Consider the following 25,612-nt stretch of genomic DNA (forward strand, 5'->3'; position numbering starts at 1 on the left):
TATATATATATATATATATATATATATATATATATATATATATATATATATATATACTAAAATAAACTACTTTTTACTACTTGTACTTCTATTCCTACTTCACGTATTTTTACTTATCGCGGGGCTTCAGAGTACAGATCCCCCACAATAAACGAGGGACTACTGCATAATCTCATGATAATAACTTTTTTTTCTGTTTGGTTAACAGCAACTTCAACAATTCCTTAAAAGCTTTAAATCTCATCACATTTATTGTTTGTTGCCCTGAAAACTTATTTATGGGATATGTGCACACGAGGTTCAGGTTTCATTTTACTCACGTCTGTTTGCAGTGCACTTACATTGTCATATGCGTAAACATGTTTAGGCACATTTGTTCCTATTTGTTCTCATAAAAGCCGCACTCTGTTCAGCTGTGTAAATTGAATGCTGTTTTGTGAACATAATATACACGCATGTGAACTTTGTTGTAATTCTTCAAGGCAACATTTTCACAGACAGAAAAGGCATTTAAATGGTATTTGGTGTCACAGAGCAGCATCCCATTTCCAGTAAATGTCATTGGGTGGGCTCCTGAACCCCGTGCTAAATGTCTACAAGTCTCGCACCATCTCATCCACAGGCAAATTAGGGCGAAGATTTATGATGATTTACAATCTAAGATCAAACTAGAAGACAATGTGGGAAAACTCTGAAAACCACCAGTTTTATTTAAAACATATTTCTTGCAATGACAACAGAAAAAAAAAAAAAAAAGGATAAAAGAGGCTGTAGATCATAGATAATACAAAATAAAAAGCACTGTACTTAAATGATTAAAGCCATGTTTGTTAATCTGTTTTGTGAAAACAACTGTTATGGATCTCGTACATGTGGATGTAAATTCCCTTGGATGATGAAGGGAACATTAAAACTTAACTCTCTCTGGTTTTAGGTAAAAAAGTCTGAAAAAGCTCACTGAGAAAAGAAGCTGACTCAGCGTAATGCATTCCAAAAAGAAGCTGACTCAGCTTAATGCATTCCAAGTTGTCACCTTAACATAAACGTCCTTGTCTCAAATTCAACTGAGCATTTAGAGCTACTATACGTCAAACCACTTCCTGACAAATCGTCTTGTGTCAGAGAGAAAACACAACAAATAATCTTGACATGCTTGAACCTTTTGTTTTACTTTGGACATTTAAATCCGAGTGTGGCTGGGGGACAAATACACCTAGAGATCCAACAAAGTTCAGTCAGGTCATCTGGATGGTTTCTTTTTTTTTTTTGTTGAAACATTTTCTCCTTCATCCAAAGAACTTCATCAGCATATTGAGCATGAACTTTGATGTTTTGAACCACTTTGGCTTAGAGCTGTGATTTCTAACCAGAACCCGGACCCAGCCCGACCTGGCCCGAATTTTGGGTTGGGCCAAAATAATCTGCTTGATGGATGGGTTGGTCTCAGGCTTTTGATTGCGTCAGCGGATGCGTGTGGCTGACTATCCAATTTGGATCACCAGCAGCACGCGGTCGATAGACCAAGCTCTGACCGGCCGGTTGAAAGGTAAACAGTTTAGTTAAGCTCCAGATGGATCACTACCAGCGATCCATCTAAAGCCCAACTGGACTCAGCTGCTACATCAGCGGACGTTCGCAGCCGAGCCTAGCCCGTTGAAAGAGGTTAAAAAACGTTCAGGTGGACCACTGCTAGCAACCCACCCGAAGCTTAACTGGATTCAGCAGCACACAGCCGCTGACCGCTAATAACTATAATAACTATAATAACTATAATAACTATAATAACTACAATATTATTAATAACTATAATAATCTGCTGACCCTTGTTATAAAACATGAAATCTTATATCTTCCTTTCTTTGAAATACATTTTAAATTTTAAACTGATTTGTTTACAAAAGCAGTAAAAGCTTAAAAATAATTTAAAAAAAAAAGTTGGGTTTGTTTTCGGGTTCGGGCCTCTAATCACAGTTAATGGGTCGGGTCAGGTTGACTTGGGCCAGAAAAAAAACCCGATACTGGTTCGGGCCGGGCCAGGTGTCAACCAGTAAATTGGTTGGTCCACTATGTGAGTGTGCTACTTGTGGGACTGAGTTTGTTTGTGGCTCCTCAGACTGATGAAGTTCTTTGGATGAAGGATGAAATGTCTCAACAAAAAATAAAGAAACCGTCCAGATGACCTGACTGAACTTTGTTGGATTTGTATTTTTTACCTGGATTATTGAGCATGAACTTTGATACACCTAGAGATATTTTATAACAAGTTTCTTTGTTTTAACCAAACACTTGCTCTTCCTTTTTTTCTTAAACACCTTCTTACCTAAATATATATAGAGCTGAAGTGACTAATAGGTTTGAAAAAAAACGGCCATTGGTCCTCATTACGGTGTTCTGATAGAATTAATTTAGGATTTCGTGAGGTCAAATGTCAGTGCGAGGTCCTAACAGGCAGCAGCTGTCATGAGGGTCTGACAGTGATTAGAACCAGCGGACTCAAACATCCCAGGGTGCTCGACCTCATTAAGTAGACAACCTGAAAAAGCAAAACGGTGGTAAACCTAAAAATGGAAAGCATCCACCCCTCAAAGGTCAGGAGTAGTTAAAAAGGTAGAAATGGATCCAGGGGTGGATTTACATTGAAAAAAAAAAAAAAGACAATTCCTTATCCTGTGACTTCACCAAGTCTGGGAAATTTAAAATTAGAAAAAAAGAAAAAAATCCCAACTTTCCTGAAACCAGAATCGAAGCCTTCCACTCGTATTTTCTGCAACTGTAAATTCTGCCCTAATTACATTCTTTCTTAGCGTGTGAAACCAAAGATAGAAGTGGTCTGGTTGATGTGGTGCGGGGGTGAAACATGGTTTGTTAGCAGTCCGGGAGCTTTAGCCACATGTGGTTGTGCAGTGGTTGGGACTGTCTGGGTGAGAATGAGGGCATGTCATTCTCCACGGTTTGCCAAGTTTACCCTGACTTGGAGCATACAATCAGAGAGATTGTTTAACAAAATGAAGGCCTGCTGTTCGGGTTATGGTTTGGTTGGGGTGTTGTGATCGCCATGGAGACAGCTGTTACTCATGTGGGAAATTGTATAGAAATTCTGTCAAGCTTCTTGTGGTACAGATTCTGTCAATTATGCTAAAAATGTGGACCGTTCTAGACTGGCATGCAGCATTGTGTATGCACTAAACATTATTTAACCCACATAAGTTTGATATCCTGATGAACTTCTCATCAAATCCACATCCTTGTCACACATCTGGAGCTCCTTTCTATATAATGCCATGCTGCAGATGTGTAACTGCTCCAAATATCTTGGCAAGAGTGAAGACGTGTGCCTATCTGTACTGAAACACAGAAGCAAAGACCAAAGGGAGCAAGATTCCTGTGGGTGACTATGTAATTTAATTTTATATGCACATTAGAAGCCAGAGAGTATAAATTACATGCGGACTAAGAAGGGACGTTGTCCCAGGAGAAACGCTCCGCTCAGCAGTCCCTAAAGAAATGTGAAAATCTTTACAACTGTCTTTACTTTACAAAAATAGGGAAATCAAAACCGTTCTTGAGTTTTAGGGAAACCTTTGGTTATTGTTTCTGCTCTGGTGCGCCTTCCTTTTCTAGTCAAGAGCCCAGAGTCCACAATTTCTGGTCAGAAATTCCCCCACAGTATAAAAAAGACGTAAATCTGGGAGTTTATTAAATTGTGTCCCTGTTTTATCCTCCAGCTATATATGGCAGATATTTGGCAATACAGTTTAAATTTGTCTTATTTATGTGTGGTTATGTGTTATGTCTACATATGATGAGAAGAGTGGACATAAAACTAAAGAGCTGCTGCAGCTCTAACATTTGAGTGACAATTACACTACACTTGACATGTTTTGTAACCACCTCAAATAGACTGTTTTACTTCATTCATGTATTCCTGCAAATCCTACATAGATGTTATACTAAGGCAGCACAGTGGCACAGTTGGTTGAGCTGCCGCCCCTCAGCGAGCAAGTCGCCCAGTTCAAATCCCGGCTGGGTGGGCCATTCTGGGTGGAGTTTGCATGTTCTCTCCGTGCATATGTGGGTTTTCTCCAGGTACTCCTGTTTCCTCCCACAGACTAAAAACATGCATGTTAGGCTGATTGGTAACTCTAAATTGTCCGTAGGTGTGAGTGAGAGAGTGAATGGTTGTTTGTCTCCATGTGGCCCTGTGATGGACTTACGACCTGTCGAGGGTGTCCCCCACCTCTCACACAGTGATGGCTGAATATGGGCACCAGTGACCCCCACTACCCGAAAAGGAAGAAAAGGGTAAAGATAATGGATGGATGGATGGATGGATGGATGGATGGATGGATGGATGGATGAATGGATGTTATAATTATCAGTTTTTATGCAAATAACAAGAACAAGATTCAATGTATGTTATTCTAAAAGCCAAATGATCAAAAATATAGAACAATTGAATGGTGCAAACACATTGAATGCTTAAATAATTAAAAAAAAAAAGGAAAAAGTAAGGTAGCTTTGAATTTGATGTCAAAAATATCTTGAAAAAGTCAATTCAACAAAAGGCTGTAAAGGTAAGTGGTATGAAAAGAAAACAGCTGGAAAGGCCTTTTTTCAACAAATTATATTATTTATTAATAATGTTTTAGAGAGGCAGAATCTCTCAAGAGTAAGGATGGACAGGGGTTCACTAATCGGAAAAACAAACAAAACAAAAAAACAACAAAAAAAAAATAAAATATATATATATATATATATATATATATATCACAACGTGTAAAAAGAGTGGAACAATTTCAGAATATTGCTCCTCAACAAACATTTTGAAATCACTGCATGGACTCAGAAACCGTTCCACAAATGATTGTCTGTAAAAACACAGTTGACAAAGAAAAAGAAAGAAGAAGCCATGAGTGACTGCCATCTAAAAAGTCATCAGTCTTCTCTGAGCTGTCATTTAAAACAGACTGAGGCAAAGTTAAGAACTGTTCTTTGGTTAGATAATTAAAATTTTAAATTACTTTTGAAGACCATTGTTTAGATCTTTTGTACTAAAGAGAAGATGGACATCTGTTCTTTTATCAGAGCATATTTAAAACCCTGTTTCTCTGATGTTATGGGGGTGCATTAATCCCTATTACATGGGCAGCTTACACATTTGGTTAGATTAAAATAAAAACTACATACAGGTTTAGATCAACATATACAACAAAGTATTTTGTTTATTTTAGCATATTTAAGATATTGTTAAATTACATAATGCCTCCATTGCAATGGCATGCATCACAGTAGAAATGTCCAGGTGCTGAACTGGTATGCATGTAGTCCAGAGTCCAGACCTCTCATCAAGTGAACACATTTGACATGTCATGATGGGCAAGGGACTGCTGGACAACTCTACATCAGACTAGTATTGGACTTGTCCTCCAAAAACTCGACATTTACAAGGAGACACTTTAGAATGGTAAACATGTCACAGTTGCATCTTTTGAGCTATATTGCAGCACACAATACTAAATTATCTTTTATTTTATGTTTTAGCATTTGAAACAGTATGCACCATTGTGAATAAAATATGGGTTTATGAGAGCTGCATATTATTACTTTTGTTGTGGGTTTTTTTTTAATCACGGTACGTTTTACACAACATTCTTTTTTTTTATTTATTGGTGTTGTACTTTTGCACCACATATGATTACAGTTGCATTAAACACAAAACATGCATGCACATAAAAAGGATGCTTTCGATGGCAGAACAGGACAAAAACGAAGCCAGAGACATTCATGCTTGACAATCAGCACTTGTTCTGCCATTCAGCACACACACACACACACACAGAGACTGAACTTTAACAGCTGCTAAAGAAGGAGAGCATAGCACTGACCAAGTAACAAAAAGCATAATTTACTTATTTTACTGATCATTCTAGACATTATTGTGTTTTTAAAGACATCAGGCATAACAATGTTTCATTCAAAGATGCTTGTTCTATCTTTATCTCCTTGAGAACATTGTTATTACAAGTTCGAACATTGAAAACTTCTTACCTCATCACCTTTCCTGCAGAAAGCGACACGCTCAAACTGCGCTTTCTATCATTTCCACTTTACAAATCCATTCCCCTCTGCCACCTGCAGTGTGCATGGAGCGGAGGCAAACTGCCGTCCAGCACAAACATACCTTGTCTTTTCATAGAGTGGCCGGTGATAGAAATCGTCCCACATTACTCGAACAAAGACATCTTTAACAACACCAGTGATTCACCTGCTTATCTTCTCTTTTTTGATATTGTATGCGAGCGGTCATAAAAATTGTGTTTAATTGGAGGTGGAAATGTGACTTGTGGATTTTAACAGGCTAAAGAAACAACAAGTTTCATTAAAAAAAAACTTTGTTACAGCTGTACCCAAAAGGCCTGTGAAGGTTAAAGTTATTAACTTTACCCCATCATTGCTAGAATAGTTTTTGACCACAAACAATTGTTTAAATTCATATTTGGTTCTTTACTGAAAATTCACCACAGTGAGTGAAAATATATAAAAAATAAAGCTTAAAATCCCACCCAGAGCCAGTGACATTGGCTGTTATAAACATGTATATTCTAAAAAAGGGAAACACTGCCACCAAGTCTGTCTTGTAAGAGGAGAGGTCAACATTTGGAATAACTTAAACATCTGCAACAAACTAGTTTGTTTTAATTATTTTCATATATAGGAAGTACTTTATACATATTATTCTGGCTTTACTTTGTTTTTCTGCATATCACAAATATTTAATTCTGCAGAACTTCTCACATTTCACTATGTTTCTCAAATTTTTTTTTTGTTTGTTTTGTTTAGCTCTAATCAAACATAATGTCAAATGACAGACAGATATCTGAAGGGATGCGATACTTATGGGCTTTTTAAAATTTATATATATATTTTTTTATAATGAGACGAATTTCACAATAACTGTTTTTTCCATCGTGAATCAGTTTATTCTGTGTCTTATTCTCAACACAAACTAACACCAGCAACAATTAATATGTTAAGTGTGTAAAGAAGTTTTATTTGGATGCATATATTTCCAAAGAGCTTTGTGACAGAGGACGTCAGCTCGCGCAGCTTCACCCGAAGTCATCAAAGCACGCAAAAGAAAAATCATTATAATAATGCAGCCCACATAAAACCGCTCAGCCAATGAGGAGAAAGTGGTGATTTTATTCAGCCAATCCCAGGCGAAGGGTGGGGTGACAGATTTAAAAGTCCAACTCAAGTTGCAGGAACTTGGAGCTCCACAGCTCATATTGTGAAGCGCAACTTTGACGACTGCACCCCCGGAGGCAACTTAGAAAAAAAAAATTAAACAAGACAAATAAACAGGAAAAAAAAACATTGGAGTGTCACGGACAGAGACGGTTAAAGGATATTCAGCGCGGCGCACCGTGCGTAAAAAGGCGCATCGGCTGTCCAGCTGCGAATTGATTTATTCTTTTAATCGCGCAAACCATTGACGGATTTTCATCTTTCTGGGACTGAAGAAATTATGTTAAAAATGACAGAGGAGCACGACAAATGTGAGCAGCCGTGCAGCCCATCGGGCACGAACAGTTCCATGTCCCAGGACGAGTCCGACTCGGATGCTCCGTCCTCACCGACGGGCTCCGACGGACAGGGATCCCTGCTCGCTGGTCTGGGCAAGAAACTGGACTCCGAGGATGATGAGCGGTTCCCAGCCTGCATACGGGACGCAGTCTCTCAGGTCCTCAAGGGGTACGACTGGTCTCTGGTGCCCATGCCCGTGAGGGGGAATGGATCTTTGAAGAATAAACCTCACGTCAAGAGACCCATGAATGCGTTCATGGTGTGGGCGCAGGCGGCCCGCAGGAAGCTGGCAGATCAGTATCCACACCTGCACAACGCAGAACTCAGCAAGACACTGGGCAAACTGTGGCGGTAAGAAACAAAAATATATTATTTGGAAGACAACAATAAACAGTGAAGCAATATAACAATAAGCACCACGTGCAAAAGTCGACATGAACACATTAGTTGACGCTTTTAAACTATAAGCCACTGTTTGCTATTGTTTCTATTTGTCTGAATAATTCTTAAAGACCTTAAAGTAACTTTTCTTAAAAAGTTGAACTTTTTCTTATTCCATTGAAGATATGTAAACTTCTTTTGTTTGGTCTTTTTTGTTTTTGTTTTCTACAAAAGCTTGCTTTCAGAGAACGAGAAGAGGCCGTTTGTAGCTGAAGCGGAGAGACTCCGGGTTCAGCACAAAAAAGATCACCCAGACTATAAGTACCAGCCGAGGCGACGGAAGAATGTGAAGCCAGGTCAGAGTGACTCAGACTCAGGGGCAGAACTGGCTCATCATATGTACAAAACAGAGCCAGGGATGGGAGGACTGGTAGGGATGTCTGATGGACACCACCCTGAACATGCAGGTAAGTGAAGTTTAGCTCAAAAATGAGGCAGAAAATGTTACTTTTTGGAGTATTAACTTATTTAAACTTCTTTCTTTATACAGAGTGATGAATCTTAACTTGATTATTACTGCTTTCTTTTTTTAGGACAGACTCATGGACCACCTACTCCACCCACTACCCCCAAAACAGACCTGCACCATGGAGCCAAGCAGGACCTTAAACATGAAGGCCGCCGTCTTGTTGACAGCAACCGGCAAAACATAGACTTCAGCAACGTCGACATCTCTGAGCTCAGCACTGATGTCATCAGCAATATCGAGACCTTCGACGTCCACGAGTTCGACCAGTACCTCCCGCTGAACGGTCACGCCTCGGGCTTCTCTGCTCTGTCTTCAGACCACAGCCACGGGACGGCTCCGGTGCCTAGCAGCTCTTACGCTTCTACATACAGCCACACGGGCGGCTCGTCCTGGAGTCGAAAGTGTGCCGTGTCCTCCTCTTCTTCCTCTGCCAGCGAGGCCAGCCAACACCGTCTCCACATAAAAACGGAGCAGCTGAGCCCCAGCCACTACAGCGAGCACTCCCGCGGGTCACCCTCGCACTCTGATTACAGCTACAGCAGCCAGGCTTGCGTCACCTCAACCACGCCGGCTGCCTCGGCTGCACCCGCCTTCTCAAGCTCCCAGTGTGACTATACTGACCTGCAGAGCTCTAACTATTACAACCCCTACTCTAGCTACCCCTCCAGCCTCTACCAGTACCCCTACTTCCACTCTTCCAGGCGGTCTTACGGCAGCCCAATCCTAAATAGTCTGTCCATGGCTCCAGCTCACAGCCCCACAGCCTCCAGCTGGGACCAGCCCGTCTACACCACTTTGTCTCGACCTTAAAGGGGACCAGAAACGGTCTGTTTGCACCAGAGACTCGTTCAGTTTGATGCACTACTAATGAAGGACATAAAGCAGAGAAGAGTCGTTTCTAGGGGCTAGTAGGCTACCTGTTTTGAACATGAAACACACAAGGAAAAAGTGCCTGCTGATTTTATACAAAGTTATATTGTCGCATCCAATACATGCAGACTTTTTACAAGTGAGCCAAACTCCTCCGTGAGGACATACTGCCTATACGCCGACGTCCTGTACATCCACTCTTTTTATATGTGCACAGTTAAGGTAAAAAAGATCCAATTGTGCAGGATTGAAAATGTTTGGTGAACGGTCCGAAAAAAAAAAAAGAAAGAAAGTTCAGATGACCAGTCACGTTAAGTTGCAGTAGAATTTGCATTAACAGCCGGAGTGACATCACAGAACGCTATTTGCATCAGTGGTTCAGCCGTAGGTAAATGGCTCCTTTGAATTTAGTGTCATTTTGCATAAAAGTCTTAAGTCTTAATTTGTATTTATGTTCATGCATTATTAAGTTTTCTTTTTTGAGTAGATAAACACATGTTACGTGGGTTTGGTTATTTTATAGTACTGTTTTATTGAGAAAAAGAAGGTAAATGAAGTAAAACACAGCGCAGTGCGTTTTCAGACCAACTTACAGAAACATCTCCATTCCAAGTTTTCAGCGAAATGGACAGGACCAACAGACTCTCACAGGACAGAACAGGTGTCTGGAATATACGCTTGGCAAATTGCGATTAGTCATGATCTGGGCTTAAAGGAAATGGGGTAAAATAACACCGCACACTGAGTGACATGTCAGCTGGACCTCCTGTATATGATGGAAAACAAGAATATGTACACGACACGTGTGTCAGAGAAATAATGTTCAGATGCGTGTGTGAGATTTTTTTTTTGTCTCGCACACGTTGCATATCTTATAAAACACACCAAATGAGTCAGAATGTATTCTCTTTAGTTTTCTCTTATTCTCTTTTTGAACTTTAGCCACAACTCAAATCGGACTGTTCTAACTGAAAGTGAAGGTGCCATATTTATTTGATCCAAAGCCATCTCGCCATTCCATTCAAGCATTAAATATTTGTGTGTGCCTTCTAATGATTATTGTCAGTATTTCCAAATTAAAAAGACATTATTAACTAACTGTCTGTGCACAGTTCACTCAGACCTTCTGGTAACTGGTTCCCCGTTAATTTAACATCATGGACATCAGTTTGCATCGTTCTGTAACACGCTGAATGAGAATCCTGCCGACCATCATGCTCTGAGTTTGTCCACCAACTTGCATTTTTATATATCATTGTTGTGTATGATAGAAAGAAAAAAAAAACAAGGCTGTGAAAACGATTGTTTTTTTGTTTTTTTGTTTAAACTCGTTTCATTCGCACATGCTCAGCTAACTCATCCGCTGGCCATTTTTTTAAAATAAAAAAATAATAATTGCTTTGTCTTGATGTTTGTTTCGTCTTTCTTACTGACACCCACAAGTTATCCAGTTTTAAGTTGTACATTTTTTCCTCGCTAAACAAATTTGGAATTAGTTTGTGCAAATAAATCAATAAATAAATATGATATAAGTCAGTTGTGGGGTTGCGTTTGTGTTGTATAAAGGTTCATATTAACCTATTTCTATGTATATTATGAGGTTTGATGAGTGCAAATAACACATTCAGAGTGATAAGATACGGGCTGTACAAGTTTTACTGCATCTCATGACGCCATTAGCGTTTTTGCATTTGTTTTTTTAGAAACACACATTGTCAAAAAAGGGGAAAAATGCATACACCTTCTGAACCACTTGAGTTTTCAGCATTAGTTCATATTTTATGCATTGTGATGTTGTTAAAGTTATTTTTTGAATTAATATTTTTCCAACTCAGACATAAAATGAATAAGGAGAGATCCTGTCTCCTCTGGCTCCGGTGGGTAGAATGCTCATGTTGGCTCTGGCATGCACGCCAATCCATCGTCCCAAACCAGTCCAGGGAGAAGCTAAGTGCCAGGGCCGCGCTGCTGAATTTTAATGATTCATTATGCGGTGGAGGGGCCCTATTGTGTCCCTTTATCCGGAGAGCTAGAGAGGAATTAATTGGACAGAAAATGGAAGGGCAAGGGGAACTGACAAGCCATTAAGAAGGTTCTGAATTGATGATTACACACACACATACACACATAATTCCTGTCTTATATCACAACACTCAAACAAATCATAAATAAACCAACAACCACAATGACCACCAAACCAAATTGCAGGAATAATATCAGCGCACATAATCTGAAAATAATAAAAGAAGATAATACCACAGCAGATGGGGTGTGGGTGGCTCAAGAACGACTTGTTGTTTTTCTTCCCTCAAACTCTTTTTTTTTTTTTTTGCACAAGTGTTTGCCAAATACTTTCAGGAGGAACTCTTGAGAAAGAACAGGAGTGAATAAAAGTGAGGCAAAAAAGGCTCTTCGGGGTGCTCCGGTTCTATTTCTTTGGAACTCGTCCACAGTTTGTGATTGGAACTCTTGAAAGCCCATAAAGCTTAAAAAAATAAATAAAAAAATAAGCAAAACAGAACAGCATGGCATGAACCAAACCAAATAAATGAACATGCATCACACAAATCACACAGTATCAGAAAGTTTGTGCAAACTGTTGACAAATGCCAGCTGCTATTTTAAGCCTGTGCGTTTCCTGTAGATGCTCACATAAGCAAGCTTCTGCAGAAAAGTAAAATATAATATTGCCGATGCCACATTCCAGCTGCCAAATGTAGCCTCGATTGAGGGAAGAGCATTATTGGGAGAGCAGCTGTGGTTTTCTTGCCCACAGAATATGAGAAGAAAGAAAGATGAACCTGGATAAGCTGCTTTCACCGCCTGACCACGTCCTCATTGGTAAAAGCAGGAGACCTAACCTGCCTCCTCGTTAGATAGTCTCATCCCTCCTAATGAGCTGGGCTGACTCAGGGCAAATGCTGGTGGTGAAAATCTGGATCTGGAATCTGTGAAAACCCCAAGAATGTGAGGCTGATTTGCAAGTGAAATTAAAGAGGACATAAAGCATAGTTATTGCCTGCTGCTGCTGCTGAATCTGCCCAGACGCTTTCAACTCCATGCATCGAGTTTCTCTCTGAATCCTCAGCTTCCTCTCTGCCAGGGACTCAGTACTGTTCTGTGCCTGCAAAAAAAAAAAAAAAGACAAAATGACATTACATTGTGCAATAATCCTGTCTTTTTTCTATGCAAATTCCTCCATTTGTAAAAAAAAAAAAAAAAACAGCCGCATAGCATCATACAGCTGAAGTAAATACATTCTACTTCAGCTTATTTTACCATGAAATGTGTAACTGTTGTTAGTTTTGCTTGTTTTAGACCAAGTTCCAATGACTCACAGCTGCAGGAGCTTCTAGTAGAAACTCCTGCTTGACCTTCTTGATCCCCACATATCCAGTAAAGGTTTATTCCTTTTAAATGAACGAGTTTTAGACTCTTGTAGACGGAGGTATGATCATGCCAAGCAGAAGCGGGTGGATGACGGAATCAACCACAATCTCTTATGGAAGAGAAACAATCTCAAATGGTCAATAAATTCATGTTGACTCCATCGAGTTTTAACCGGCAACATTTTCATCAAGCAGCTCCTGCGAGCGCTTGAAACAAAAAGATATGCTCAACAAGAACTGAAAGCTTCCATCATGTATCCCTGACTGTACAGATCCAAACTGTTAGCCATCTGCCCATTCTTTTAGGACTTATATGTGGGTTTTTTTTTTTTTTTTACGTGGAAAGATCAACAGTCAAATTGAGTCAAAATATATATTTTTATAAAATGTAAAATCTTAAGCTTTTACCAGATTTTTTAAAAGAATAACAAAAAGAAAGAAATCCATCCCAGGAAAACAGAAGTCCCAGAGGTGTTCCCAGTCATTTCTGTTGTTCACCTAAAACATAATTATACCTCGGTTGAAAAGTATTTGCAAATATTTCCGAGTCTGTTTTCACCTGCCAGATGGGAGGGATTACTGCACCACGGAAAGTTGGAGAAAAGGTCACGTTGCTTTTGTAACTTTTGTAACATAAGAAACTTCATTTTTATTTTCCCATTTGCTGAAGGAGACATTTTAAATATTTCCTGTAAAAATGTATCAAAACCGAGACACAGTTATGAGTTAATAAACTCTACAACCAGCCTTGTTTATGATGTAAAATGGTACCAAGTGATATAGTCACAGGTGGACTGTTCTTATTTTTTAAAGAAAGTGAAGAGAAAAAAAAAAAACACTTGACATCTGGTCATTTTCAGTTCTCTGAACAGTTGTCCACAGTCTTTCACTTTGTTTTTTCATTTGTTCTCTCCTTTTCACTTTTCTTGGCACATCTTGATTGTGAACGGGGTGGCAGCATAGCTGCTCATCTTATTTCCACAGCTTTAAGACTTGATTATAACTGAAGCTGTGTTTTCACTGTCATAGCTTTCTGCTTTAGTTGAACTGTGACATCCTTCTAAAATCATGTACTTTGTGAATCTTTGCTTAAAGTTAATGCATACCATTACCAATACCATTAAGACTCTAAATATGGATATTATTCACACTTTCTAGCAATTTAAAGCAAAACAAGTTAATTGAGACACATTATTATTAATTTACGGTTGTTATGTAAAGCATCTCTTTCAGCTGATATAATTAAGGGCAATAAATTAGCATATTAATATGGCCCAATCCACACACAATCACTTTGTCACCCTGTCCAACAGCGCTAACACATAAACTCCACTGTAGCCAAAGAGACAGAGAAGTGAAAGAGACTGAGCCAGCAGCATGCAGTCCTGCAAGACCCTGGAATTTCAAGTGTGGGAGGCACGTTTGCTACAAAATGTTCACGCTCGCTGATGAACACAGACAGAGACGAAGGATGGATTGGGTTAAAAGAAGTCTACAAAATGGAGAGTGGACCAGACGCAAAGAAACTGAGAGCTGGAAAGTCTAAGGTAAAAACAAAAGATTTTTTTTTTAGAGCTGCTTCTTGGCAGAAAGTGCAGCTACAGCAGGCCCAGAGTTTTAAACGTTGCTCAGAGCTGGCAGAGCCATGTGTGAGTGCACTCTGTGGGAGCACCGAATCTTGTTGCCCAGCATAACGTGGTGATTCAGACACAACAGCGGAACCCATCAAAACCCATTTACCCTCCTGTGGTGCACAAACACCCCGAGAGACAGCAGTTTTCACAAGGCTACGCAGTGAAATGCCATGAGGAAAGCATTTTAGATCGGGCTCCGGGATGCCACAGTTTTTCTGGTTTACGAACAGAAAGTACACTGCAACGTATTAGGTGACCATCACAGTGTTTATCTAATAAGTGCATGATCAGCAACACATGTCCGTCCTCTCACACTTGATAGTGATTGTGGTATGATGAAGAGCAGGGTAAAGGGAGGAGGCGGAGGAAGAGGAAGAAATAGTTTGTTCTCCCATGTGGTTTTGGCCCGTTCTGAGGAACTTGGAGTCTGGCCAGTCTTTCCTGGGGTTAGCCTTTGATATGGATGGGAATCATTATGTAACTGAATCTATTGTCAAAGAATAAAACAATATGGGGCCTTGGAGGAAGGTGTGCTGCATTAGGCAGGACCTAAAGAGCAAATAACTGAACTCTTTGTACAGATTATCTTTTTACCTTGACTGAATGAACATGCTTGCGTTGGCTTCAAAGCAAAGCACCCACAATGTGAGCATTAAATGTATGCTAACAGGCGTCACTTTAACAAGCAGCTAAAATGAAATTTATCAAAGCAAATATGTTGCCCTCAGCAGCACGGTGGCGCAACTGGTAGAGCTGCTGCCTCTCAGCGAGTAGGTCCTTGGTTCAAACCCCGGTCCAGGGGCCTCCTGGGTGGAGTTTGCATGTTCTCTCCGTGCATGCGTGGGTTTTCTCCGGGTGCTCCGGTTTCCTCCCACAGACCAAAAACATGCATGTTAGGCTGATTGGTAACTCTAAATTGTCCCTAGGTGTGAATGAAAGTGTGAATGGTTGTTTGTCTCTATGTGTCCCTGTGATGGACTTGCGACCCGTCCAGGGTGTACCCCGCCCCTCGCACAGTGATAGCTGGACATGGGCACCAGAGACCCCCGTGACCCAAAATGGAATAAGCGGGTACAGATAATGGATGGATGGATGGATGGATGGATATGTTGCCCTCCTCTAAAGACAAAAAGATGCAATATGTTTGCGTCTGTGTCTGTCACAATATCTCATGAACCATTGGATGAGTTTTGCAAAACTTGCATAAATGTATCATTGGAAGTTTTCTACAACTGATTAACTTTTGGAGCCAGTCCAACTGCTGGAGTCAACCCTGTTTTTTCCTGTTAGCAAAATGTATCATGAACCACTGGACAAGTAATCATTGGCTGTTTGTCTATAACTGAGTCAATCCAATTCAAGAAGTCCAACATTAATCCACTATTAATTACCAAAAACATGGCCTAAAACGTTATAAATTTTACAGATACAGTCTCTCACATATTGCGGGAGTTACGTTCCAGACATTACCACATTAGGTGAAAATCTGCATAGTTGTGACGTTATATTTATTTTAGTATTTATAGCCATATATCCATATATCCATATATATTGCCCTTCTTGATATAGCAGGTGTTGCACTGGGTAAGAGCTTGAGGCGTCAGGCTGTGGGGACTGACAGAGGCAGCGGGGGTGTACCCAGAGGGCCAACGCATCCCCTGCATGATGGCCTCTACCCACCTTCCCCCGATGGAGCAGGTCTTCTCCGCCGATCCCGGGGAGGAGATCGTGAGGACACGTGCAGCACGGAGGAAGGTCTCCACCTACAGCCGTGCCCCGCGAGCGCCGCAGGATCAACAGGAGAATGTGACCCCAAGACGCACACCTGGAGGCAAGCGGACGGGAAGGGAAGGAGCATCGGGAGGGCCATACAGACACCGGAGGTTCGGACCTCGGATGGGGACCAGACTGCCTAGTCCTTAAAGAGCACAGTGCAAGAGAGCAGACTGATACTACGGTTACTGAGCCAATCAGCGCCTGGGATACAGAGCACAATGCTCTGGTTGGTCGCTTTCCATCAATCAGTCAATCATGTATCGTGTACAATCTTACATTGAAAACCCGAGAAACAGTGAGTTTGTGAAAGTAGCAACAAGAAGGGTTGAGATGGAGGAAGAAGAGTGACACTTTCTCCACTCCCCTCCACTGCATTTATTTTATTTATTTAGCACACGTTAAAGTGGGGCACCAGCTGGTCAATTTACTGACCAAGAACAACTTAATTAATATATTCACCCTTTAATAATCAGAATCAGTCACTGAGGTAGAATCTATAACACATTACAATAAGGTACACAAAATGTGCTTAACTACTAGGGAATGCCTCAGGAAACATTCAAGAGCTAATGGGTAGTTAACTAGTACTTACAGTGGAACACACAGACAATATTTATTAGAGGACTACTGGTTTGTTACCAGAGAAACAGAGGAGAAATTCTCCATGTGGGTTCTGAATAAACTGCACCAGTGAGGTCACAGCTCGTTTTGCCAAAAACCTGTTTCCTAGTGATTACTGATTCTATTGGATTTTCTCTTTTGTAAACCTATTGGTAACTACCCGTTAGTTCTTGATTAGTTTATCTTCATTTGCAAGGTAACTAACCAGTAGTTCCTTAATAAGGCTTGGATGTGTGTTCCTCAGTAAGTACTGGTTAACTACCCATTAGCACCTCCTCGTTCCTGAGGCATTCCCTAGTAGTTAAGCAAATGTTGTGTACCTTATTGTAAAGTGTTACCACAGAATTATTTTATTACAGGGAGTTCTATACCACAACAAATGAATATTCATCCGAATGAAGAGATCAAAGTTGTCTTTGACGTTTTATTACAAAAATAATCAAACTAACAATCAACAACAATAATAAACAAACAATAATAATGAATCAATCAAGGCTTAATTCTCTTATCAAAGGCAAAATTGACTCTTTGCGCAGGAATTATTTCAGTTTTATACACACATGAATTTAGACAAAGTTTGACTATTTTAATAAAGAGTTTACTTTGGATTTTTGTTGAAAGAAGTTATTTAATCTGATCAGATAAAATAATTTATTATTACTGCAAGCCAGGAAATGATTTACCAAGTTGCGTCAGCTCAAATACCATAATCAGACCAAGAATTGCATCGTCACCGGTTTCTGCTCCTTACCGGGTCAGTGTTGAAAGCATCAGGTCACTCGTCTTTCTGGGGTTCTCTGGTGGATCAGACCAGAGACGCCATGAAGAGGACTCGCCGGGAACTGCCCAAGGTAGCTGACCATCACTGTGACAGCTTCAGGGGTCTGTGAGGGCAACAGCTGATGAGAAGGTGCACCGTCCATCGCAACCTTCAGCTGAGAACGTGAGTCTCGCAGTGAGAAAAGGCTTCATATTCTGTGGTTATTTAAACTTCTAACAATTGTACTTTGAGCGACATGTTTATCTGCTCAGGAGCTGAATGAGTGGACCGTGGTACGACCTGTAGGTTGGGGTCCAAAGATGAACCGCCTTCTGGTTCGGGGCAGGAGACTATCTCTCCGAATCGGGAGTCTAAAACGAACCGCTCAATTCGGGGTCCAAGGCAAATCTAAAATTGGCTTTGGTAGTAGCTCTGAATTATTAATAAAACATACTTTATTCTACATACAAATTGAGTGTGGAAAATCACTTGTGAATAATGGTAAATTTAAGGTTTGACCTAAACAACTACAACTTTGCAATTTCTCAATGTACAATTTTAGTTTAAAACGCTAGCATCAAAGGATTATGCATTCCTTGAAGGAATTCTTGGCCTTTAAATATTAATTTTGCATTCACACATGTGCATACGATAGAAGTTTTACCTAAACTATAGAGACCATTAGTAACCTTTAAGAGTTAGGGATGGGTTCAAAGACAGACATTTTAACTGACTGTTTCCTACAACAGGCATTAAGTATTTTGTGTTGTGTCCTCTTGTATTGTTCAGTACCATCCTATCAGAAAAGAAATGTATTTCTCCTCTTGTGACCACAACAGTTTATGGAACAGCAAAATGTTATTATCTACATTCAGAGAACAATTTTCAGAATTATGAGAAATGCAAACAGCGGTTATGACTGTGCTTCTTTGTTGACTCTTGTTTCTTGGATTTTAGCCTCATCAAGACTGAGCACAGAAAGTCTTATTCTTAATCTGCTGAGCTCAGTCTGATGGAGAGTTTTTGACGGCCATGACCTTCAGCATGGTTGCAGAGGTCACGCCCTACCACAGTACTGTGTTGCCAGCATGCTAACACCAATTTGACTGCAGCAGCCAAATGCCATCGAATGCAAAATACGAACAGTAAGCTATATTTGGCCGAACAAAGTCTGATGATTTGAATGCATGAAAATGAGACCGATGTGTTTGGTGTTTGAGGGCAAGATATTAGAGGGTAAAAAATAAAGCCAACTCAGACTTTACAGACAGGCTAACTTGTTACATGTGTGACGATCCAAACATGGCGCTTTGCTGTGTCATAAGTTGAAAAAAAAAAAAAAAAAATGAAGGAATGCTTCTCTGTACTTAAATTGTCAAAGGTGAAATTTTGGTTGAGCAATGACAGCCTTGACCACAAACAGCCAGTAATAGAAGACAGGGATAAAAACTAGAGTCAGTGGTTTCCACCCCTGCTCCATCTACTTTATTTCTAGAGGTAATGTTTGCCTTAGTCCTGCTTCACCGTTTGTTCCCACGCTGAGAAGCAACATGACAACAGCCACTGCTCCGTTTTATTTCACGGAGAAGTAAAAATGCAATAAATGTCCAAAGCCTCATCAATAACAGATAAGATATTTATTTTTGATACCACTTCCACCAAAGCCCACTTCAAAAGATCTGGACTATCCCTTTAATAAGTTCCTGCATTCCTTATTGAACATAAATCTTCTTTCATGCCAGAGTTTTAGACTATGATAATTGCATGTCAGGAAATGATGACCCTCAGTTACAACCACACCAAATTTACACTTTATTTTGTAAAATAGATTTATTTATAGCCATTTCTACATTTTCTAAGGTCATTTGACTGTGGCAGCCATCTTGAATTGTGTTGGCTCCTAGTTGTAGAATTATAAATGTACACTCAATGATTATGTCCCGATATTTCAGTAAAAGTTTTTTTTTATTTATTTTTTTTAACATACATGTAAACAGAGCTAAGACCAAAAAGTCATTGGCAAAATGTTGAACAAAGTTATTTTGCAGTCTGTTAACACTTAGACTATGTGTTGTAGATATTTCTCAGTTACTACCACAACAAATTTTCGGTCATTATTTGTAAAACTGACAGATTTATTGCCATTTTTTGTGTTTTTTGTTTTATATTATGTAGCTATGACAGCTATTTAAACTTGGTTGAATCCAAAAGTTAATTAGCTGTCAGCAAGTTTCAAAGACGTGGGCAAAAACGTTATTTCTCAAGCGACGAATGATAATAATGACATCAACAGCCAGGAATCCTGGCCTGGTTTGAATTAATAATCAATAACAACCCCAAAAATCAAACAGCTGCATATCTGAGGAGTCATCATGCTAGCTTCTAGTTGTGTTCACATAAAACACTCAAAATCCAGATTCAACTGAACAAATCAGATCTCACATCTGGTGGATTCTCACTGGATGCTAGATTTCCCTCATGAGCAGAGATTAACGTCTCCTTCTCAGTTATCTCCTCAGTACTTGAGCCAAGTGTCAAAAGAAACAATCTTTTGATATTTTGCATGACACTTGCAGTCACACGTCACAAAAGCTGCCTCACTCTTGAAAAAAAAAAAAAAAAAAAGTCTTGTGATGATGAAGTTGCAACTCTGTCAAATTTTAAAGGTCTGAGATTAACACATGGGACAGAAAAAGAAGACAAACAGGCTGCTATAAATGAGATTTGTTCAAATATTTCTTTTGACAACAATAAAACAGATTAATGCGCCCAACGATGTTGAACTTTGACCCTTTAAAGTCAGAAGGGGTTTAGTCTACACTTATTCCTGGATGCAACATTTTTCAGTCAGGTCATCTGGACAGTTTCTTTTTTTTGTGCTGAAAGGTTTCGCCTTCAATCCAGAAGGCTTCATCAGTCAAGGAAACACACAACAAAACTGATTCTTCCTCCAACAGCTTATTCCAAAATGGAACAAACCAGTTCTGCTTGTGATTAGATGGTCTCTTTGGTACGCCCCTCCTCCATTGCCGGCCGGCCCTCTTCCTTGTTGACAGTCTTGTCAAACTGGTTGAAAACAACAATCAGTTTTGTTGTGTGTTTCCTTGACTGATGAAGCCTTCCGGATCAAAGGCAAAACATTTCAGCACACAAAAAAAAGAAACTGTCCAGATGACCTGACTGAAAAATGTTGGACTTTATACGTGGATTATTGAGCATGGACTTAGTTGTTATTCCTGGATGGTTTTGTGGAGAGTGGATTGGGCTTTAGAGGATTCGCTGGCAATTTCTGATCGAAAGTGAATAAAAAGTGGTGGCAGAGCTTCTTCTTTGAAGGCAATAAAGTTGTGAAAGGGCCAAACTGGTCAGCAAAACCATTGGCCCCTCAAATAACTTCCTAAAGAAAAGTTACCGTAATGTGATCGCAACTCAATGCATTTTTTTTTTTTACGCTAAGCACTATCATATCATACTAGATAATGTTATTTTCACAGTTTAAAAAGAGCTTTAATGTCATTATTCAGCACAAGATGGTCTAAAACTGTAGCATGTAAGGTTGTTGGAGATATTCATTACATCAAGACATGCCAGGCCTTTCCCTTTTTGCTTGTTTTATCACTCTTCCTCAGTATTAGATGAGATTTAAAGGTTGCATAAAACACACACACAAGCAGAAACACACACAGCTGTCCTGGTAGGTGTACTTGTGTTGATTTGGGGTAGAATGCCGTGTGATTTCAGACGACCGTCTCCTTTTTTTTTACCTTTTAATAAAACAGATCTTTTGCTGGTTTGCACAAAGATATCCCTGAGAAGAATTCCTATTGTTGCAGAAGGACACCACCACCCTCACCGCACACACACACACACATGCATACAGTGCATTGGATGAAATCACTTTACCATTTATTTGGAAAACGTGGATTACAGTAATAGCAACAAAAAAAAAAAATGCAGGAACTGCTCATCAAGTCATCTGCATTGGTCTACATTGAAGAAAGTTTGAAATAATCCAGGTATTTTATGAGTTTAGGACACTTTAGTTTTTATAGTTAAAGGTGTAGTAGTGCACGGGTGTCCAAAGTGTGGTCCGAGGGCCATTTGCGGCCCTTGCAGTGATTCTGTGTGGCCCACGACTGCAGTTTAAGAATGGTATCATTTTGACCAACAGGCTTAAGAGGTCGATGCAGACTTTTTGCTAATTTGTTGGTAAATCTTTTTTACATAATGTTTAGGTTTAACAGCAAAATGGATGAAAATTAACATCTTCTCAAATTAAGCAAAATACAAAACTTTATAATCTATAATCTTTTTATTTTCACTTCATGATACAAAGCACCAAACATATTTACTGATTTCTACCAGAAAGGAGAATTTTGGATAATGATTTATAAAACTTGACTGAATATTGCAATTGATAAAATAATTAAGAGGGAAATTAGACATTTTTAAATGAATATAACGTTGTATCATTTACATACGCGTTGATTAACTTTATCAAACCTTCTATGAATCTGTTGTAGCGACTGACAGCTGGACGATTTTTCAGAACTTCGATAAGCCTTTTTTTTGGGCAGTTCATGGTCCAAAAGGCTGATTGACCCCTTTTTACAAGGACACTTACTCATATTAGGCTTGTGTTGCTGACAACAGACTAAAATGAACTTAAAACAACAAACCCAACAAATCAAACAAATCAAATCATTTTTAATAAAACATGTGAGCTTAGTGTTTTATTGTTTTGGATCTACAAGAATTTAAAACTCTTCCTCCACCAAAATTAACAAACTTTTGTCCTTTCTCCAAAATATTGCTCACATTGACAGTTAAATTCACATTTCTGTGGCCCACGAGTCCATCCATCCTGATAGTTTTGGCTCACATATCAAAATGTTTGGACACCCATGGTTTAGCGTAAAGAACAATCAACATTTAGGCACAGTGATTTCATCACTTACTTGATCAATTAATGCATCTGATTTTTTTTTAATGTCACCCAAACACTGTTATTCATGTAAAATTGGTTAATAATGACATAAATATTAGATAACTTATATTTTAATTTAAGATTTAGAGTTTGATTCCACTGAAGTTGATTATAAATATGCCGATTCTTATATTTACACAATAATCTATTTTTATTCTTTGTTTTTCTTCCCCCAACTTTGATTTTCCTCTTGTTCTGTAAATATATTGCTACTCTGAAAGTGTCGGTGTATTTGCACACTTGTGAGCGTATAGCTGCTCTCCCATGATGGGACCAGGGCTCTGGATGGGACTAATCCCGGCGTGGCAGAGGCGGAGTGAAGGCTTGCACATGTGCAGATCTTTCATCTGCGCTTTGGGATGTTTGGTCTTGTTTCATCAGCACTTCTTGAATCTGATCCAGAAAAGCTTTCAATCGCCCATAATTCCAAATTCTTTTTGCGTCACGAGGCCAGACGACCTTCCTCAACCCAGTTTAAATTGAAAAAAAAAAAGCATAATCATGAGGTCATCTTGATGGACAGCATGGTTTTTACTCCAACACTTCAATGTAAGGAGGTTAAAAAGTTGGCTCGAACGTTGGTCTTCTCTTCCTGGTTGGGTTTATTTGCTTCCTGTCACAACCCCCAACACTTTTAGGTTAAATGGTGCATCAGTATTTTATACACAAGAGCATGTTTGTGTGCTCTGTGATGGACTGACAGTCCGGTCAAGGTCAAAGTGTATTTATTGTCATTCACATAACATGTGGTACATGAGGTGGAACACAACTATGTACACAGGGTCCCAGTTGCATCCAACAAAAATACAAATTGTAAAGAAAAACAGTAATAAGATCTAAGATATGGACTAAGAAATGCGCTAAACTAAGAATACACTAAGCACTACTAGTACAAAACAATGCACCAAAACAGCAGCACGATCATGAGTCTGTGAGAGCAGATGAGGACAAATGAACACAGCAACATGAAACAGATCAGCAGCATGAGATCAGCATCATGAATATTCAGCAGCACATATCAGCAATCAAGTGACATTACAGTGATTTTTTTTACAGTTATTTGTTTTCACTGTGATTATCCTGATTAGAGATCCATAAGTCTAACAGCTTAAGTGTATAGAAGCTGTTCCTCAGCCTAGTGGTTCTGCAATTATTGCTCCTCAGCCTTCTGCCTGAGGGGAGCAGGGCAAAAAGTGTGTGTGCTGGGTGAGTGGGGTCCTTCATGATGCAGATGGCCCTCTTCCTGCATCTGGAGGTGTAGACCTGCACACTCCTAAACGAAAAACTCACACATTTCTATCTGTAATTAAAAAAAATATATATATATATATTATCCCTCTTTTTTTTCATTAAGGCACACTGGCTCTGCTGCGACTGCGGTGTTACTGACGTTTTAACATTGGCTTCCCTCCCTGTCCCCAAGTGCTTTACTGAGCTCACTGCAAGGCACCTGAGTTGGCTGCAGAGCAAAGCACCTTCTGACTGGAAAGTAAAGGGGTTTTCCCCATCATCTCCATGAAACTACAAACTGCTGTCATAAAATTTCATTAACTTGCATCAAACAGGATGGAGAAGATGGGTGCATATCAAGATTTATTTCTTAATAAAATACATGAAGGCATTTAGCAAATGATCTAATCTTCTTTGGGCTTTCTGTAGAAGTAAAAGACAGTACGCATGTTAAAAAAAGAAGCTTTTATTACTTATTAAAGTACTCAGTGGCTCAACACAAGACAACTGCTCAGCACAGTAATAACTTTTGCTTTCTTGGCTCTTGCAGCTGTCCAGTTAGTGAGGTCTCTTGGTTCATAACAACAGCTGAAGTTCAAGCCTCTCTACATGCAGCAACCTCTGAGTCGCAGAGCCAACACAAACTCACACACATTCTCCTTTATAGCTTCCTCTTTTCCCCTAAACTAATCATAACTTTGTCATAAACACTTACTTTAATCTAAAGATCAGCCAATTTAAACCAATTCTTTTTTGTTACTCCCAGTCCCATCCCGCTCACGGCCTCTTGTCACAGTTAAACATTTAATCCACTTCTGACTCTCCTGACTGATTTCTCGCCTCAGTTTTCTCAAACGATCAACTTTACAGCTACGGCATTTTTTTACTTTCCCTTCATAAATACCAGACACATAGTTAGGGTCTCGCTGTAAAGACTTCATGCAAGTTCCACCTGTTCTCCCAGTTTCCATAGTAACCAGTCACAACTGAGACCTCCAGCTCTCATAAACACATAAAGCAAAGCTGTAAATAGCTTTCCTGTTTGTGCATATTCTAGTTTTGTGCTCTCAGACACATGTATTTTCGTGATAAATGCATTTTCATGAAGATGTGATGCAAAAGCTTAAAAAAAAAAAAAAAAAACACACACACACAAAACGTCAACGTCTTTATGTATACTGGCCACAAGATGGCGCTGTAGCTCCTCACATGATCATACATTGCATGTTTGCTCTTTGGCCTCATCAAGTGTTGGGAAAAGCGCATTACACTTTATAAACTTTAGTGCACTCCTCACTGTTTCCATATTTTCTCTGATCATTTACAGAAAACCACAATTATGAAAGCAGTTTATTCAGAAACTAAATTTGCTAAATAGGAACAAAAATGATTCACTCCCAAAATTCAACAATCCAAAGGTAGCAAACAGGTGTGAAGAAACAAGACTTAGCAGTATTTCATGAAGTTTCGATGAAGAAATCATTTACTGTATGGAACTACTTATGCCCCACTGCTCAAGATGAGAGGTGATTGTGTTTTTGCTCATTTCCACGTGTGTCTGTGTTTATTTGTCTTAGTAAAATATCTAACAAACCGCTGGATGCAGTTTGATTAAACTCTTAGAAAGTAATCTGTGGATGTCCATCTAGTACTGTTAAACACTTTTGCAGTAAACACAAAATTACTTGTGAGATTACAAGATACACATATTCAAGATTTCACAGATAAGTAATAGTAAATAGAAACATGGTTTTACTTTGTTTATAATTAACAAATACAATCCCCTCTGGGATTATTAAAGTATCTATCTATCTATCTATCTATCTATCTATCTATCTATCTATCTAT

At 39.4% G+C, this 25,612-nt stretch overlaps 2 protein-coding genes across 2 annotated transcripts in view; both read left to right on the top strand.

Moving 5' to 3' along the window:
• cant1a (calcium activated nucleotidase 1a) overlaps window positions 1-25,612 on the top strand; it is an 865,245-nt gene that overhangs the window by 153,689 nt on the left and 685,944 nt on the right. The window lies entirely within an intron of this gene.
• sox8a (SRY-box transcription factor 8a) lies at window positions 7,278-9,906 on the top strand. Its single transcript, XM_037689003.1, has 3 exons — window positions 7,278-7,938; window positions 8,203-8,435; window positions 8,562-9,906. The coding sequence occupies exons 1-3, from the start codon at window positions 7,529-7,531 to the stop codon at window positions 9,305-9,307; spliced, it is 1,389 nt and encodes a 462-aa protein (XP_037544931.1). The 5' UTR covers window positions 7,278-7,528; the 3' UTR covers window positions 9,308-9,906.

Source organism: Nematolebias whitei, chromosome 15 (assembly GCF_014905685.2).
Source record: "Nematolebias whitei isolate Nwh7 chromosome 15, NemWhi1, whole genome shotgun sequence".
Lineage (NCBI taxonomy): Eukaryota > Metazoa > Chordata > Actinopteri > Cyprinodontiformes > Rivulidae > Nematolebias > Nematolebias whitei.